Source organism: Silene latifolia, chromosome 10 (genome assembly GCF_048544455.1).
Source record: "Silene latifolia isolate original U9 population chromosome 10, ASM4854445v1, whole genome shotgun sequence".
Taxonomy (NCBI): domain Eukaryota; kingdom Viridiplantae; phylum Streptophyta; class Magnoliopsida; order Caryophyllales; family Caryophyllaceae; genus Silene; species Silene latifolia.
In genome coordinates, this window is record NC_133535.1 from 138,795,226 (window position 1) to 138,816,076 (window position 20,851).

The 20,851-nt window shown below is 36.5% G+C and overlaps 1 protein-coding gene across 1 annotated transcript; it reads left to right on the forward strand.

Annotated features, from left to right (window-relative positions):
* Positions 1–368: 368 nt before the first annotated feature.
* On the forward strand, positions 369–2,007 carry LOC141606025 (F-box protein CPR1-like). Its single transcript, XM_074424991.1, has 2 exons — positions 369–508; positions 645–2,007. The coding sequence occupies exons 1-2, from the start codon at positions 443–445 to the stop codon at positions 1,863–1,865; spliced, it is 1,287 nt and encodes a 428-aa protein (XP_074281092.1). The 5' UTR covers positions 369–442; the 3' UTR covers positions 1,866–2,007.
* The last annotated feature ends 18,844 nt before the right edge of the window (positions 2,008–20,851 follow it).

Consider the following 20,851-nt stretch of genomic DNA (forward strand, 5'->3'; position numbering starts at 1 on the left):
ATAAAAGTTCTTTTAATCATATTATTTCCCTCCTTGGACCCCGTTTATTAACATCTTCTTCTTACCTTTTTTTTATAATATGTAAGCATAATTTGGAACAAACATCTAAAAGTGAAATAAAGTGAGCAAGTATTAGATAAAGTTACAAATATACGGTAGTTTTTTCTATTTTTCAAAATGGCACTCTATAACTTTTTCATATTTAAATTGGCCCACCTTGAAAAAATGTTCAAGATCCGCCATGAATTGGTGAATTATCAATTCGGGGACAAAAGGAAGAGAAGGCAAGATAGATTAAAAAATAAAAGGGTAAAATCAAAAAATGCGTATATGAAAGAGTAAAACCCGTATTTGAAAGAGCAATACCCCAGAAAAATAGCATGGCCACTTGCACATCTCAACACGTGTATCAAAACACACCCACATAACTCACATAAGCAACATGCAGCTACACCCCTACAGTCCTACACCATTGTTCTTACTTCTTCACTCCAAAACCAAACACCAGGTTTTTACCCCTTCTTATACATTTTGTTTTTAGTTAAAAGTTTAATTCAGATCTTTAATTTTGTGTTTCTTAAATCTTCATCATTTTAGTTAACAATTATAGTAATCTTACAGTTGTTATCAATTGAATGTTTCAGAAAATGGGAGACAATCACCCAAATATTGTTAACAAGAAACAAGTTGTTGAGCAACAAAGTTATCTCTTTGATGATCTGATATTTCAAGAAATACTTACAAGATTGTCCATCAAATCCGTTATTCGATTTAAGTCAGTTTCCAAAAAATGGTATTCTAGTCTTTCTTCTTCCGATTTCGCTAATGCCCACCTTTTGAAATCTCCCTGGTCTCACCCTTCTGCTCCTGTTAACACTTTGTTTATAATGGATCTTAAGAATTGTTACCTATTTTCTTATGATGATGATGATGATGATGATGATCAGAATTCTGGTAATTTTAAAGATAATTTGGTTAAGCTTGATTTCGACTTTGACATCCAGGAAGATGATCTCGAACTTACAGGGTCTTGCAATGGGTTGATTTCTTTAGGCAGTATGTTCAATTTAAACCCAGCTTCTAACGAATACTTCATTATATGGAACCCGGCTACTCGTAAGCTGTGCAAATATGCATCATATGGGTATTTAGAGCATTTTAATAATGAACACTGCTTTTTTGTAGCTCCTGGATTTGGATATGTGTCCTCTATTGACGACTACAAATATGTTCGAATTTTGACGGTGCTTTGGGATATTGGGGGAGGTGACTATGATGGTACGTGTAATATTGTTCATATCTTCTCTCTCAAGGAAAATAAGTGGAGAAAAATTGATTTTGATTTTGATTTTGATCATATCGCTCCTTACGGACGAGCAGTGCTGATTAATGAAAAATTGTATTGGAGTGCTCGTAGTGGCGGAGATGGTAAGTTAGTTGTTAGCTTTGATCTAGCGGTTGAAAGGTTTGACATCGTAAACTTCAACTTGGACCGGTTTGATGACTTAGGAGTCATGGGAGGGTGTTTGAGCAAGTGCAACTGCGATAAGACATTTACAGGTGACAAGTCAATGCATATATTAAAACCTCCTTCCATAGTAAAATCTATTGGTGTGCCAAAAGGGTTGAGATTAGACACGAAATCTGAAATGATCGGTTTTACGAGAACTGGCAAGTTTTTTGTGACGGGGCCATTCAATGATGAGCCATGGGATTTCAAAATTAGAACGTTGGGGATAGTTGATACACGCACGAAACCTATGCAATACACAATGCTTTTGCGGTTCGATCATTTTTTCAAGATGGCAAGATATGTTCCAAGCCTAGTTTCACCGATTCCTATTGAGGAACCTTCGGAAGCATAGATGCAATACAACATTCCCTTGCTCCTTGGCATGTTGGAAGGCATTGTATGATGATGTATAAAAACTAAGTCGCTTATAGTATTCTATGTGAATGTGTTGTACTTGTTCAAAGTAGTTCCTTGCATTTGGTTCAATTTTCTTCATTTACATGCACCATGTTTCTAGTAATTAAACCTGTTTAATCCTTCAATTATCGTGCAAAATAAGCTTTTTATCAGATGGTAGTGCACACGAATTGGTGTTTATTTGGCTTGTTAGACTTCATTAATCTGTCTTCATATGGGTGCACCCAGATCAGTAAGATTTTGGCCTTTGCGGGTGTATGTCTTTCGTTGATTAGGAGGCTCGGAATTTGGATAAGCACATCAATGATGGAATCTATAGCAGTCAGCAAAGATCATCAAAAAGACGATGGAGGAATTCAACGAATGGCTGGCCCCCTTTGCTCAGTATGTGCTATGCTTGTCTCTTTGCTGGCTTGCTTATTTGTCTCTAATATGATCTCGTAGACCCTTGAAAGTGATTTGTTTTATAACACCAAATATAAATGGGGAGGGTAATTACTATTACTAAACTTTCTTCAGTAGTCGATATCTCTGTCATGTCATTCTAAACAATAGTTCACAACAAAATTTGGGTTTGGCTAATGAAATTCTATATCAAGCTTAGCACAGTTTGATTGGGGAAGGTTAGATTACCATTTGCACACAAGGTCCTTGACAAAATGCTTCAAATGAGGGAAATAAAAAGAGGGTATATCCGTCTTAAATTTAAGACGGGTCAAGTAGTGTCCAAACTAACCTAACATAACACGACAATCTTATACGAAGTACTCCGTAGTATATTTCTCTTTTTATTTCCCTTACATCATAACGTAACAATAAAAGGTGCTTAAAATTCGAGCCAAAAGAAGAGGGAAAGAAGAGGATCCAAATTAGTTAGCCTACTTACCCACACAAATCTTAAGTTTAGATGAACAAATCCTGTTTCAACCTCAATCACTCCCTACTCTCACAATTTACAGTGAAGATTGGAGAAAATGGGGGAGAAAGAACCACATAATGCTAAAAAGAAACATGTGATTACGCAACAAACCTGCTGTCTGAAGATTTTATCATTCAGGAAATACTTACAAGATTGCATGTCGAATCCATTCTTCGATTTAAGTCAGTTTCTAAACAATGGTATTTTACTCTTTTTTCTTTCTTCCGCTTTTGTCAATGCCCACCTTATCAAATTCCTCTTTTCTCACCCTTCCGCTGTTATCAGTTATCACCTTGTTTATCATGGGCTATAAGAATTGTTACCTTTTCTCTTATGACGATGATGATGATACAATTGCTGGTAGTTTTGAGGATAATTTAGTTAAGCTCGACGTTGAGTTTGGGGTCGGAAAAGATTTACTTGTACTTACAGGTTGCTTCAATGGGTTGATTTGTTCAACCTCTCGCCTTCGTTGAATACTTCATTATATGGAACCGCGATAAAGTTTCGCGACTGGGATTTGGAAATACATCCTCTGTTGATGACTACAAATATGTTCAAGTTTTGTCAACGATGTTTCAGGGAAATTTTAAAACTTATCTTTTTGTATCTTCTCTCTTAGGAAAAATAATAAGTGGCGGAAATTTGATTTTGATCATGATGCTGGCATTTTTTGTAATACTCCGTATTTATGAGTCTTTGGTTACTCTATCGAGTAGGCCTTACTCTGTCGAGTAAGGGTGAGTTGCGTTTTAAAATAGTTTCTGACCTGTTGGGTACTCGATCGAGTAACTAGGATACTCGATCGAGTAAGGGGGCACTCGATCGAGTACCTTAGCTACTCGATCGAGTAGCTCGGTTAGCGGGTGATAATTCGACGGGTTTTGTTAATAACACGGATTAATATATAAATCTTTCCGTCACTTTCATAATACACTTTTACAAACCTAATAACATTAAAAGGGAGATTCAAGTTACGTTCTTCGCATTCATCCGTGTTGTTGACAAATCCCGGAGCTTGAGAGGTCGGATTCCATCGTTCTTTATACCTTTGTGATCCTTGCGTCGAGGGTAAGATCTACATACCAATTTTATAGTATTTCGTCAAGTTTCGTTAAACCCTAATTTTGGGATTGGGGGTTTTGTGTTAGTTTTGTGATTGTTAGTAATTATGTGATTATATGTTAGGAGGAGGATTCGTAGAAAAGGATTTGTGATACAGCTGTTGAGACCGTCTGATTGTGTTGCTGTTCCAGGTAGGATTTCCTACTCAGTATTAGTCCCATAATGGGATATTGGTTGATGTGTTGTGTTTGGTTGGTTGATATAGTAATTGTATTGTGATTGTGGTTGTGATCGTTGTCTATGGTTCGCGAGGCGTGGCCTCGGCTGAGTGGGGTCACTTGCGGGAGTGGCTTCACGCCCTAGTTTCGCCTTCTTTGGAACCCGCCACAGAAGGGATGTGCACATTAATGGACAGGGTTATCGCTCATTATGAGGAGCGGGGATTTGGTGGGTACGGCTGCGGTCCCCCACTGGCAGAGCTGGTCCAGTGGACAGTCGGTGATTGAGATTGTTGGGATCGGCGTGATTGTGTGTGTGTGTGTGACGGTTAAGCTGTCTGTTTATCTTATTGTTGATATATTGAGTTGTGTGATTAGTACTGACCCCGTTTAAATGTTTTGAAAACTGTGGTGATCCATTCGGGGGTGGTGAACAGTTATTGAGCAGGTATGATATGACGCGTATGGGATAGCTGGGATGAGTCACCACGTTGCAATTTAGAAGTCTTCCGCTGTGTCTGACGCTTGATAGTATTTGATAGTAGATAGTTTTGAGAACTTGTATTTCCTTTTGTCAGTTTTGGTTTTGAACATGTAATCACTTAAACTATAATTACTTTTAAAATACGTTTCTTTATTGTCTTATGATATTCATTGCCTCGGACAACCGAGATGGTAGTATCCTTATACCTGAGTGGTCCTGGTAAGGCACTTGGAGTATGGGGGTGTTACAAATGGTATCAGAGCGACAATCCTGAAACCTGTAACCAATGAATTTAATGAATATAGGGAGTCAATTAAAATGAAACCGGGGTAAAAGTTGTAGGAGCTAATGCAAAGACTTGGGAGACGTCTTAAAGTCGCGAACTCGCCCTACAATTTTGAACCGGTCACTATGGGATATGAGTCGGGATCGCTATGTGTTTACCCTGTGTATTGTGTACCTATGTAGTGATGTGTGGCATGAATCAGTGGATGTATGTATGTTGAGAATGGGGAATGTGTAGAAAAGATGGTGATGATGTGATTTCGTATTATTGATTGAAAATATGATAGTTGTTTTACGATATGGCATTATAGAAATACGGAAAGAAAATTTGTTTGATTGGAGTTATACATAGAGTTATGTATACATATATGTTGTTGGTAGTGTTGTACGAGTTTATATAGCTGAAAGTTTGAGTAAGAGCATGAATAATTGGTGGAAAAGATGATAATTGTTGCATGATAATATGATATTTTTTTTTTATAACGCATGTTGTATGATGGAAGAGATTTTATAAGGTTGTTATGCTAGTAACATGTGAATATGATACTTGATGTCATATAATTGTGAACCCTTTTGTTTACGTAAAGTTATATAATAAAAACATGTGGGTAATATGTGATTGGTAAGTTGAATGATATATGTGCATCGAGTTATTTGTTACTTGGCTTTTGAAGTTAGTAACATGTGGTTAGGGATACTGGTTTTATGAGCATCGAGTTGTTTTTTTTTTTACCATGTTGTCGTTTAAGTTGTTGGGAAGTAAAATCAAGTAGTTGTGTTTTCGATTATAGGGAGGTTGTCTTTAAACTGTTATAACTTTAGATGCATAAATGATTTTAATGTGATTCCAATTGGAGGTGATAGCTTGTCCTTTTACGATTCTAACGATAGGTCACACGCCCAAAACGACCAAGAAATGAGTGAGTTATGATTGTTTTACGAAAACTGGACAGTGCTGAGAAATGCGTAGGTACTCGATCGAGTAGCCTTGGTACTCGATCGAGTAGGGGGGGACTCGATCGAGTACGTTAGTTACTCGATCGAGTAGCCCTGGTGATTTGTTTTACATGCTTCTGATCTTCACCTACTCGGTCGAGTAAGTCACTTACTCGATCGAGTGTCCAGTACTCGATCTAGTGACCCCTATTTTGGGTCATATGCTTATCTTTTGAATTCATTGCATATTATGTTTAATTCAAAGTTGTTATTTTGCTTCTTTATGCATTGTTTTACATGTACGTTGGTCTTGACGCGTAAGTTACCCAATCTTGTGGTGTAGTGAGTGGCACCTGTGGTGAGTATGAGTTCGGTGGGAGGACATGAGTTATACGTGGTTGTGATAGATAGTGGAAAAAGAAAAGGATGATCGTTATGGTTTATTGAGACATAGAGCATGTTTTGTGAGATGAGATGAGCGATATGTTTGTACGTTGAGTAATGCAAAAGTAATTAAATGGGGGCAAGGGATGATGTGAGTTTATGGAACGTGAGAATGAAAGGATTGAAATGAGGGACGCAAATGGTGGCATCTTGAGATGTGTAAAGAATCATGGAGGAGGATGGTTAGGAGTCGTGTGGGTTAAGAATATACATAGTGAAAGTTCGTTTTAAAAAGGTTGAGAAGAGTAGTATATAGTGAACTTTGTGGAGACATGTCGCGAGGTGGATTTGTAGACAGTGAATGAGTTTGGGAGATTTGGTTTATTAAGAGATGAAACTACTGTGTGATTTCCTTGGGCAATTAGCGGTATGAAAGGAATTTTGATTTCTAGAGATATAATTGTTGAACAGTAAACGTTGATTCTATGGATGGATTAGTGGCAAGGGTGATTGATGACATAATAAGAGAATATTTGTGGTAAGAAAGAGTGAGATGATATCGATATGAAATAATTAGATGTGAGTTTTGGAGCAGTGAGAAAGTAACCGGAACACTAAAGAGTTAGGTAGAAGTGATAAGGAGTTGAATGGTTAATTGATTTTGTAGAGTGTAAAAGAAAAAGAATGAGGGGAATAAAACTAAGAAAATGTTGACCGGAGTTGTGTGATATAGAGGTAAGGAGTTGTCGAGATGTGTGCTACCAATCATGAGGATGTTAGTTAATGGTTATAGAGGAGTTTCGGGACAACATGATTAGTCTTGAGTTTTGAGGAATTCAGGAAAGTAAGAAGTTGGTAGAATATCTGCATGATATGAGATTTTGGTGGAGATTTAGATGATGATACAGTTAAGAATGGTATTGGGAAGAATGTTGAAGTAATTTTGTTGATGGATTTGATGTTCGTTATTTGGGATGTTAACCAAAGATAGGAAAGAAATCGTGATATTTAGAGATGAGTGTAAGGATTTGATGTCCGGACAGTGGTAGTGTTATGGTTTGTGACTAATGGTTAAGGGTGAGGATATATTAGAAAGGTAACAATTCTGAAGCGGTTGATTTTTTTTAGAGACCAGGTTGATATGTATGGTTGTGAGAGAGTGTAAGATGTGGTTATATGAGGCGGTTGTTAGTAGTTGAGTATTAATAGTATGATTACATTTGGCAGGGGGTGATGGATATGCGAATGGGAGAATATGTTATGAGGGGCATATGAGTTAAGCTCGGGCGACAGGTAACCTTTGTTGAGTGGTAACTTACGTGATCAGGATTGACTAGGTGGATGTGATTACGGGTCTATGATACGTGTAAATGTTTGTGTGAGGTTCTGACCTCACAAGAAGCGGTATGGTGTGATAATTATAAAGTTGTTATATGATTGTTTTGTAATTTATGTTGGGTACGGTATACTAATGGAATGAGGTTCAAAAAGGTAATAATGTGATTGATCTGGCATGGATAGTTAAAATTGTATGTGTATGGATGATACTTGTTTATTCCGTGAAATGGTAAGGATGATGTTCATGAGATTATTATCTGTTTAATTCATATAACATGTTGCATTGTGATTTAGTAAAGTGGATTTGAGTAAGTTTTTCTTGTTCGAGAAGTTATGTTGGGTCAGTGTTTATGGGATTGTGTCTGTTGTGATGTCTATCGGTGTAGTTGTGGTGCCTCGGGTGATGATCCGGGCACGGTACCTAGTGTTGTGATGCGGGTATTTTCGCACTGCGGTGTGGCTGTTGGTGGTGGTGTTGCGATGTCGTCACCGGTTGTGGTGGAGTAGGCGGGATGATTATGATTCGAGTTTCGAAAGTACATACCAGTTACACATAAATTGTTGTTTTGTTTGATGTTGCTTCCTGTGAGTTTCAGTTTGTACAGATAGACAGTTGTTTTGTTTATTGATGTTTCTTACCAGTTAAGTTTTGGTATGAGGGTAGAGTATGATATGAAAGAGAGTTGTATATGTTTTCGTTGTTGTCATGGTATAGTGACATTATGTTGATGGGACACAGTTGTCAGAAGTTGTTACAGTACTTTTGATCTTGTTTTAAGATGAGGCTTTAGACATAGTCATGGTAAGTGATTGGTGGAACATGTGTTGTATTGATCTGGACGCTGCAGGTGGTTCATAATCAGATTTTGGAACAGTGGGTGTAGGGTGTTGGGAATTAGTGTCATGTTAAGTTTTGTTTGAGTTTTGCGGTAATAAAGAAAAGAACTTGAGGATCTAGTGTGAGTGTACGTAACGAGTGTAGATCGTGAGTTATGCTTTTGGGAGATAGGTGCCTTACATAGAGAGGTATGTTGTTTTGCAGTAAGAATGGAGAGTTAGTATGGTGATTTTGCTACGAGTTTTATGGTATAAGTTAGGTGGTGTGCCGCATGAGTTGAGGTATGAAAAATGTTTAAGTAAGAGAGCCTTGGATATGTGCATGGCGAGTGTTTAGGTTATAGGTGGTTATCTTTGACATGCGGTGGTGATAAGGATAATGAAAAGATATATCTAGGATTTAGTATTAGTGAGTTACGAGGACGTAACATTTATCTTAAGAGGAGTAGGACGCGATAAAAGAGATTTTGATGGTTGTACATATGGTAGTATATTTGGAAGTAGAGTGTTGGTGTAGCATAAGGTATGGATTTGTATATGTTGTGGTTGATAGTGTTAAAAGGTCATGGACGTGCTTGTAGTAGTTCAAGGTTAGGAATGCGAGAATACTTCGATAGTGTTGACAGTTGGATGATGAGGTTATGAGTGTGAGTAAACTTCGAGGACGAAGTTCCTTTTAAGGGTGGTAGAATGTAACATTCCGTTTGATGTTTATGTAGTTGGTTATGTATGGAGTTAGTGTCGGGAGAGTTTATGATGTAGTTGATACGACATCGTGAGCGAGGTGTGGAGGTAGGAATAGTTGGTAGAGTTGGTACTAAGAGTTCATGGTTTCATGTTCGGTAAGTTGGGGTTTTGTTTTGAGTTCTTAGTAGCTTTGTTGCGTCTTGACCGAGTTAGTATGTTTGTTTTTTATGTATGGGTTGAACTTCGGGGACGAAGTTCTTTTTAAGGAGGGAAGACTGTAATACTCCGTATTTATGAGTCTTTGGTTACTCTATCGAGTAGGCCTTACTCTGTCGAGTAAGGGTGAGTTGCGTTTTAAAATAGTTTCTGACCTGTTGGGTACTCGATCGAGTAACTAGGATACTCGATCGAGTAAGGGGGCACTCGATCGAGTACTTTAGCTACTCGATCGAGTAGCTCGGTTAGCGGGTGATAATTCGACGGGTTTTGTTAATAACACGGATTAATATATAAATCTTTCCGTCACTTTCATAATACACTTTTACAAACCTAATAACATTAAAAAGGAGATTCAAGTTACGTTCTTCGCATTCATCCGTGTTGTTGACAAATCCCGGAGCTTGAGAGGTCGGATTCCATCGTTCTTTATACCTTTGTGATCCTTGCGTCGAGGGTAAGATCTACATACCAATTTTATAGTATTTCGTCAAGTTTCGTTAAACCCTAATTTTGGGATTGGGGGTTTTGTGTTAGTTTTGTGATTGTTAGTAATTATGTGATTATATGTTAGGAGGAGGATTCGTAGAAAAGGATTTGTGATACTGTTTGTTGAGACCGTCGATTGTGTTCTTTGTTCCGGGTAGGATTTCCTACTCGCATTAGTCCCATAATGGGATATTGGTTGATGTGTTGTGTTTGGTTGGTTGATATAGTAATTGTATTGTGATTGTGGTTGTGATCGTTGTCTATGGTTCGCGAGGCGTGGCCTCGGGCCGAGTGGGGTCACTTGCGGGAGTGGCTTCACGCCCTAGTTTCGCTCTCTATGGAACCCGCCACAGAAGGGATGTGCACATTAATGGACAAGGTTATCGCTCATTATGAGGAGCGGGGATTTGGTGGGTACGGCAGTGCGGTCCCCCATCGGCGGTGGTCCAAGGTGGACGATCGGTGATTGAGATTGTTGGGATCGGCGTGATTGTGTGTGTGTGTGTGTGACGGTTAAGCTGTCTGTTTATCTTATTGTTGATATATTGAGTTGTGTGATTAGTACTGACTCCGTTTAAATGTTTTGAAAACTGTGGTGATCCATTCGGGGGTGGTGAACAGTTATTGAGCGGTATGATATGACGCGTATGGGATAGGCCGGGATGAGTCACCACGTTGCAATTTAGAAGTCTTCCGCCGTGTCGACGCTTGATAGTATTTGATAGTAGATAGTTTTGAGAACTTGTATTTCCTTTTGTCAGTTTTGGTTTTGAACATGTAATCACTTAAACTATAATTACTTTTAAAATATGTTTCTTTATTGTCTTATGATATTCATTGCCTCGGACAACCGAGATGGTAGTATCCTTATACCTGAGTGGTCCTGGTAAGGCACTTGGAGTATGGGGTGTTACATTTTTTGCGAAGCAACTATGATTGTTAATGAAAAGTTATATTGGGCTACTCGTAGTGGCGGAGATGGTAATATAATTGTTAGCTTTCATTTTGGGGTTGAGAGATAATATAATTGGGGAAATATAGCAAATCATCCTCATAAGTTTGATACTACGGAGTATGTGCAAATAAACCCCTTAATTTATAAATGTAGCAAATAGGTTCCATAAGTTTTTCTTAATGTGCAATTCACTACATATTTTATTTTTAATAATGAAATTAATGAAATTTACTAAATTAAATATATTTACTATTACTAAAAGTCAAAATTATTGATCAAATATTAATCCTAAAATTTCTAATTATTAGATAGCATGTTCAATTTTTTTTTTTTTTTTTTTTTTTTTGTATTTTGGTGAAAAAATATTCATAATATGAGAATTTTTATTTTTTAGTCAAGTTACAATGTCCAATTTTTTTTTATCTTAAATTTGGTTCATATTTTTTGTTGAATATGTAAATTTTGTATTTAATTTTTAGTAGATATATTTAAAATGATTTTTATAATAGAAAATAATATGTTTTAGTTAAAAAAAATGGTAGAAAAATTGATTTGGGCTTAATTGCACATTTTTGAAAACTTATGGGGGTAATTTGCTACAAGTGAAACTTAGGGGGTTGAATTGCACAACATACATAAGTTATAGGGGTAATTTGCTACATCCCCGAATTTAATTGTTATCCTAAAGTAATTAATTTTGGCGGAAATTTTTCTATTAGAATAACGTAGGCGGATTATTATGACCCGTTCGTTTACATTTGTTAGGTTATAAAAAGAGACGGATTAATATGACCCGCAATGTTGACCACTTGTAAGAGGACTTACGATTATGAAACACGTGTATCTAAATTTCATTATGCAATGGTGTGACATTAGGTAGCATGGACGCTCCTTTTAATTAGTTGTTCCATATCCGACAATGTGTCGGATATCGACACAGGCGGACACGTCTAAATGTGTGGGATATCTATGAACGAGGAATGAGATGTCGAAAGACTAAAAAAAATTGATTAGAAAGATTATTTGAGTGCTAAATGAAAATAAGATATAGTCAAAGTCAAATTTTACCTTTATTTATTTAATTATTGATATCAAATACATTTAAAAAATAAAATAATACATTAAGGGTGTTGATTTTCGCAGTACACATTTTACTCATCGCAGTACATATTTGACCATTTTACCCCTCCCATTTCCAAAAATCATGTACTACATAGAAAATTTGCTTAGAAAAAGAGCATCGGAGCTTCAACCAAATCCACCTCCTACCAGCCCTCCCCACCAACGATTATCACCAGCGACCACACCCCCACCAGCTTCTCCTCGCACCGGCGACCACCCTCAAACCTTTCACCCATCTAATACCACCATCATCGGCCCACCACTACGCCGTTTACGCCGTCTGTTTCCTTCTCTATCACCACTAGTCCCGCCGCCCCTTTCTGTCGTACCACCATTAGCCGCGCCACTCCTCCATTGATGTCCATAAAAGCACCATACACAATAAGAAACTCCCAAATCTGGAAAAAAGTAATCTTAACTCTAAACTAACAAGGCACAAGTAACAAAAAATCATTGATGAAGCAATAATTGATCATTAATCTTTAATGAATATAACGTATAATTGGTTTCCAAGTTGAATTACAATAAATCATTAGAAAAAGAACGGTAATTGTGGAAGGGTATAGATTATGGAATCTATAGATTCCATCATCTATACCCTATGTGGGGGTAAGGTGGTTGGTTCCTTAAAGATATCCTCAAACTCCTGAAGAAGACCCTGAATGCTGGGGTCAACATATGACCCTTCCATGTTGGTGCACTCAAGTAAGGGATAAGCTCTCATGGCAAATAACTGAGCTCCAGGTGGTTGTTTTGCTAAAGAGGCCTGCATTTGCTTGGCAGACACCCAATGCAATGTTCCACTCTGACAGCCCCTCAACACATGTTTCTTTCTCTGAACAGTAAACTCCATTCTGAGTTGTTTGAAGTCCCAAAGAACTGGTCCCAAGGACTCCAGCCACTGAATACCTAGCACCATTTCACAGCCTCCCAATGGTACTAACTTAACATCAGTAGCAAATTCATGCCCCTGAAGATGCCATTTAAACCCTTGACACATAGATTTAGAAATTATAGTCTCCCCATTTGCTACAGTCACCATAAAAAGACAAGTGCTTTTAATTTGACCCTGTGTTTAGGAAGTTATGAGTGCTTCCAGAATCTATCAGAATGTGAATAGGGTTTCCTTTCACCTTACCAGTTACTCTCATAGTCTGATAACTGGCATTCCCATGGATAGCATTAAGTGAAATTAAGGGTGGAATAGTGTCTTCTTGCCAATACTGAACAGACTGTACAGACTGCTCAAGTCCTTCAACTGACCCCTCTCCAGAGTCAGGACTATCCCCCTCATCCGCTTCCAAGGTCAGAACCTGGATACTATGTAATTGTGCAATGATTTATGATTGGGTGCCCAAGTTTCATTACAAGTAAAACACAAGTTTTTTGCTCTCCTTTCCTGCACCTCTTTTTCACTCAACGCTACTGACTTAATTTTTTGAAAAGCATTTTTTGTGGAATTATTGGAATGTTGTGTATTTGAAAAATTCTTTGGTGTAAAAGATGGAGAATTCTGTTTTAGCTGAAAGGAAACAAAAGGTTTAAAATTAGGTTTTTCAAGAATTGGTCTATTATGTGAATTATGTGAGTTGGAATGATTTCTCTTATGAATTGAAGCCAATGTGTTTTCCTGTAATCTGGCCAAAGAATATGCTTCTGCTAGAGATTGGGGTTTGAACATTCTCACAGTGCTCTATATGTCAGCATCAAGATCCTTAAGAAAACAACTGATTGCCTGTTTTTCAGTTAAGACAGTTCTATTTAGGATGCTGTCAAATTGATCCTGATAATTTTCTACTAAACCTTTTTGCCTTAAGTTCATGATTTCAGCAGTGGGATCATCATAAGGGGATGTGCCAAAACCTAAATAACATTGCAACCTTATAATCTGACCAAGTAGGCCAGTCACCAATGGGTCTTGTTTTCATTAAAGACTGATGCCACAACAAAGCTTTACCCTCTAAATGAATGGATACCAATTTAACTCTAATGTTTTTAGAGGTTGCATCAACTTCAAAGAATTGTTCTACTTTATACAACTACCCCTGAATATCATCCCCTTAAAACATAGGAAATTCAATTTTGGAAAAACGAGCAAAATTGGAATTAGGGTTAGGGTTTATTTGAATACCTCCATTAAGAATTCCTCTGTGATTACTATTACCCTGATTATTCGCCACCAATTGATGCAATTGACGCAACATGTCCTCCATTCGAGCATTTGATTGATCCAACCCCTGCCCTTGCACCTTCAATGCCGATTGCCAATCAATTCGATCTTGCTGTTGTTTCTGGGCAATTTCCCCCAAAGTTGCTTGAATGTTGATCATGTCTTCCTGAACATGCTTCAATTTGGCCTCCAAAGATTGCAAAGAATCGACCAATTGATTCTCAGAGCTGCGCCTAACCTTGTTGTTGACCATTGTTGCAGTATGAAAGCTTTACCCATGAAGGAAGTTTGATACCACTTGCAATGTACTAGAATTATGACGCAACACTACAAAAAGAATTAAAACAGGCGACTGATTTTGGCGACTGAAATCAGTCGCCAAAATCAATTTGGCGACTGAAATCAGTCGCCAAACGTCAGTCGCGGACCTTAGTCGCCTTTTCTAGCTTTGGCGACTAAAGTCGGTCGCCAAATTTGGCGACTGCCAAATCAGTCGCCAAATGCCAAAAATGGCGACTGATAGGGTAGTCGCCAAATTGGCGACTGATTAAAGGTAGTCGCCAAATTGGCGACTGAATAGCAGTCGCCAAATGCCAATTCAGTCGCCTTTTTTGGGTGACGTAGCCAGTTTGGCTGATGTAATTTGGCGACTGAATTGGGATTTGGCGACTGCAATTCAGTCGCCATTTTGGCGACTACCTTGAATTATTCTACCTCAATTCATCAATAACATGAATTATCAAACTAAATTTATCAAAATCAAGTCCTAAAGAAGGTTCTACTTAGCTAATAGATAATTTCTCTTAATCCAAAAGACGGTTCCACTTAGCTAATTCCATTAATGCAAAAGACGGTTTCACTTAGCTTAATATTATTAATAATAATAAGACGGTTTAATTAGTAATAATAATAATAATAATAATAATAATAATAATAATAATAATAATAATAATAATAATAATAATAATAATAATAATAATAATAATAATAATAATAATAATAATAATAATAATAATAATAATAATAATAATAATAATAATAATAATAATAATAATAATAATAATAATAACAATAATAATAATAATACTAATACTAATAATAATACTAATACTAATACTAATAATAATAATAATGAGACGGTTTCACCAAGGCCCACCGCACCCACAGACCACCGCCACCCACGGACCACCGCCACCCACGACCACCGCCACCCACCGCCGACCAAACCCCCACCCATAACCCTAAACCTAAACACAAACCCCCTTAATCATTCCCTTTTAATTCAAACACAAATTAAACTAAATCTAACTACAAATTAATCTAACATACTAACTACAAATAAATCTAACAAACTAACCACAAATTAATCAAACTAACTACAAATTAATCTAATAAATTAAACTAATTAAACTGAAATTAAACAAAAAAAACTAACCTAATTAAAGAGAGTGATGGAGGCAATGAGAACGGTGGCCACGGTGGTGGATGTGGTGGTGTGGTTGTGTGGTTGTGTGGTTGTTGTCGTCGCCTTAATCGCCCGTTGCTGCTTCCTCTCTTTTTTTTTTTGTTTCGAAAGAGTAAAGCAGGAGAGAGGAGTGTCCGTTTTTCTATAAAAAATTTTGGCGACCGAAAAGCCATTTGGCGACTGAAATTCAGTCGCCAATTTGGCGACTACTTTGAAATCAGTCGCCAAATCTGATTATCGGTCGCCAAATTAGATTCCCCTTTTAAAAAAATCAGTCGCCAAATTAGCGACTGATTTCAGTCGCTAATTTGTGAATCAGTCGCCAATTTGGCAACTACCAATATCAGTCGCCAAATTTCGGTCGCCTGTTTTAGTTTTTCTTGTAGTGCAAATTGATATGAATTCCGAATTAATTCGAGGAAAACTGGAAACAACTATAAGATTCTTGAAATGGAAGAGAATCGAATTGTTGTTATTATTCCTGATAATCGAATGATTACACGATTACAGAAATTACAGAGAATTTGAGTAAGGTTTAGAAAGAGAAAACTAGAGAGAAATGCAATGTTGTTAGGATCGGGATTTTACTTTGAATCGATGGGGATGGTAGGATCGAATCGGTAGAATCGGATCGTAGAATCGCAAGATTCTAGGAACTTACTAAATATAATTTTTTATTTGATAAAAACATATAATTGAAGATCAAAACACTTATTTAATAATATTTATTCATAAAATATTGGTAATTAATGATTTTGGTATCATTGTAAAAACATATTTCTACAACTTATACGAAATTTAGGTTTTACGGTGTCATTATATAAAAATATATATTAATATTTTTGTTAGGAATCGGATCGTAAAATCGTAGGATCGTGTTATGATCCCATCTCTAAAAATTTTCAAATTAATAGGATCGTAAGATTCTACAACCATGATAAAATCGTAGGATCCAGGATCGGTCAAGTATTTTTGGATCGTAAAGTCATAGAACCGTTGGATCGAATCGCGATTCTGACAACAATGGAGAAATGTTTACAATTGATGAGGAATAAATCTAACAACCTCTAACAACCTATTTAAAGACTTTGCTTCACTGTTTTTCCCGCCAAATTTCTCTAACTGAATCTGTTAGAATTCGGGTTTTCCAGCTGGTTGCCAACTGTCTCCAGCTTTTATTTCTTCGAAATTCCCCTTTATTACATTACGATTGAAGATCTTCAAAATGGGAGACGAAGGCTTAAATTCTGAAAAAAAAAAAAAAAAAAAAAAAAAAAAAACAAGTTGTTGAGCAACAAAGCTACCTCTATGATGATCTAATTATTCAAGAAATTCTTACAAGATTACCCATTAAATCAATTCTTCGATTTAAGTCGGTTTCTAAACTATGGTAATTTTGAAGATAATTTGGTTAAAATTGACCTCGAGTTGGGATTCGAGAAAGATGATCTTGAACTTACAGGATCTTGCAGTGGGTTGATTTGTTTAACCCCAGTTTCGGATAAGTACTTCATTTTATGGAACCCGGCTACACGTAAAATGCACAAATATGAAACAGATGTCTACATTAAGCGTATTAATGATGAAACTAAAGTCCGTCACGTAATTTGTGGATTTTGGTATGCATCCTTTGTTGATGACTATAAATTTATCCGAATTTTGAAACGGAGTATGGGAAATGGGGATACTAATTGTATTGTTCATATCTTCTCTTTGAGGTAAAATTAGTTTTGGAGCCCGTGAAATTCACGGGATCGTTTATGATGTCCAATTTATATTAATTCATAAGTAAACATTTGTTTGGGCTTTGACCACAATTTATTATGGAATTTCATATACTTTAGTTTGCACGTTCTATTGACATTGAATAAGAGAATAAGCCACCATGAAACAAAAAATATGAGAAATCTACAAGAGCACTTAATAATTTTAGAAAAAGAATTGTACACCGGATGTACTACCTCACACTTAATGAATTTATGAGTTTTTGTGTCTTTTTTTGAGTTTTATAGAGTTTATAAATTACATTTTAGTTTTATGACTTCAAAAATCAAAATTTTCTGAGCTCATATGTAATTCTTTTGAGTTATAACTTTTTGAGATTAATGTTTAAATGAACTCAAAAACTTTATGATAAAACTCAAAATCTTAATATTAAAACTCAAAAACTTTATGTTAATGCTCAAAAACTATACCATCAGATGTACTACATCAGATGTATAATCCACTTACTGGAATAATTTTGTATTACATACTCCTTAACATAATTAATAATACGGAGTAAGTGTGGCCTAACCAAAGAGGTCTTTTTACTGGTTGGCACTCAAAAGTCAAAACCTATTAATATGTATTTTTTTTTGAGATCCTAAAACCTATTAATATAATGACCAAGCCAATTGGCAAAATGCATTCAGCTACTAAACTATCGAATAACGAAGGAAGCTCCATGGTCGTTAATGTAAATCTCCAATTATGAGCCCTTCTGCACGAAGCCAACTACATTGTTGTTGATGTCGATCTCCATTTGTGAATCCTTCTGCACGAATGATGAACATTAAAGTACGACATTCAAGTTAAGAATTTTACTAAAACACACTCAAACAAAAATTCATGACACTTCACTAGAGATAGTTATATTTTTTTTTTATTATTATTACACACTACCTTAACTATAATGGTGGAGTTGAAACAGAAAAGAAAATGAAGAAAATTTCACGACACTACATAAATAAATCAGTGGGATCTAAGTCTTATTCTTGGCCATGGATATAAATTTGCATTTTAAAAATCTACAAAATAAGTGAAATCATATGAAGCATAAAATAGGTTAAAGGACAGTAAGTACAACACCTCTAGACTCTAGTAGGAGAGATGCCTATACGTGACTGTTGACGTCACCTCTATCAACGTTATTGAAGGAAGTTCCTTTATTTCGAACTATTCTCTTGCTCACTTCAATTGTAGAGGACCCCGTCACTGAAAAAATAAAATCAACCAAACGATCAAATCCGCAATATTTGTTCCACTGAACACTCCAAATACTCATTAAGTCATTATAGGTTTAAGGATAACTCATCATATACTCATCATAAGCTATACAATATCAATAAAAAGAAACTACAACCAAGTCACAAAAATATAAGAAGCATAATTTCATATAGATATTAGAAAATTAGAAATCACCTTGTACTTTAGTTTCCTTTGGGAAATTTCATTGAGCACCTTCCATACATCAACTTCTAAACAGCAATTCAAACAATATAAAAATAAAGAGAAGCCTCTTAATAAAGAAATATACGGTATTACTTTAACTTATAAATACCAAATTTCTGACATTGTGTACTTTTGTCGAGCAAAGTCACCTTCAAACTACTTCGTAAAATTACAGTAGAAATGAAATTGTTGTACAAAGAGTTTTACCTGAATGAGGGCTTGTTTTAGAAACTAAATGGAGATTGGAGATCAAAACGAAGAGTGGTCAAAATCTGCATAAATACTCACTTATTTTATGTAACTGACAAAATATTAATTGAGTATCTAATGTCAATAGGGAGATGAAGAGAGCGGACTCTTGAGTTTCTGTTGTTCCACAACATCTGACATTATGACTATAGTAATACGAAGGGTTAGTTAATACGGAATATTATTTTTTTTATTCTTTTTTTCCCGCGGTTAAACAACTATCTCCTAAACCCTTGTTAAAGTAGGTATATATGATGGGCGACCCTTTGAGGAGCGATTACAAACACAGATAACGGACCATTTGAGGTTTCCGGCAGCCGTATGACGAACTGACGGTCGGCCGGCGTTATACGGTAACATTGAACGGCATAATACGAATTCAACATGGTGGTGGGAAGCTGGAGTAACCCGTTGGTAGGCGAGACCGACGATCGGCGGTGACCGGAATATGCGTGTGTCATCCTTGTTTATCAATTTTATATCGGTTTTGGGGAGGAAGGAAATAGGAGCACGGGAACATTTGGTATTTGATTAAAGACAAAGTTATAAAATTGATAAAAGTTTATGTGTTGGCATTTTGATTGCAAACGTGTCATTAGCAAATCAAATGTGGCATAGTAATTATCTGACGTGGCTTTTTACAATAACACGTGGCTTTGTTGACGTGGACTTTATGAGCCATTTTAGTTTAGGCTTTTAATAGTATTTTATAGATAAGTGGACAAGATCTGATTTTGATTATGGTCATGATTTCCTTATTACCGGACACGTAATGCTTACAAATGAAAGGTTATATTGGCCTGCTTTTGTTCTTTCTCCTGGTCATATAAATATTATTATTAGCTTTGATTTAGGGGTTGAGAGGTTTGACGTAATTAAGTTGGAGCGCATGGACTGGTTAGGAGTCATGGGAGGGTGTTTGAGCAGGTGCGACTCTGATTTCGCAAATAAAGATAACAAGTTAATGCACATATATTAATCTTCCGGGGTGATGGTGAAATCGATTGGTTTTCCAAAGGGGTTGAGCTTAGGCATGACCTCTCAAATGACCAGGTTTACGAGGACTGGCAAGTTTTTTGTGACAGGGGCAATCACTAATAGGGTGACTGATTTCGATACTAGAATGCTGGGGGTAGTTGATACAGGTACTAAACCTATGCAATACACAACGCTTTTGAGGTTCAATGAGATGATTGATATTACAAGATATGTTCCAAGCCTAGTTTCACCTTTTCCCTTTGAGAAGCTGTCGTGGTCATAGATGCACTACGTTCTTCCTTTGCTCGTTGGCCTGTCTGAAGACATTGTATGGTGTTCTGAAAAACTAAATTGCGTGGAGTATTTTAACTAACTGTGTTAACTGCTTAGAGTAGTAGTTTAGGTTTGATTCCATCTTCTACAGTTACCTTCACCAAGTCTCTAGCAGGCCCGATTAACTGTCAACACAGTTAGTTAAAATAAGTCAGTTTGATTGATATTGCAAGATATTGTCCAAGCCTAGTTTCACCATTACCCATTGAGGAGCTGTCAACGCCATAGATGCACTACATTGTTCATTAACCTGTGTGAAGATTTTGTATGTTTTCTGAAAAAGTGAAAATCTAAATTATGTGTAGTATCTTAACCATCTGTCTTGTACTTGTTAGAGTAGTCGTTCATCTTCTATAGTTACTTTCACCAAGTCTGTAGTAAGGCAGATTAACAGTTAATTTATCAGACCAACAAAATATGCTAATTGCCAGATGATTTTGCACATGAATCATGAATGTCTGTTTGTTTGGAATGTTTTGCTCTAGTTTGTGTCTTTTTTTTCCCATGCACCATCTTCTACAGTTTCGTCTTTATTTCTGTTAGATGCATAGAGATTCAAGACAGTCTGAAAGTGCAGT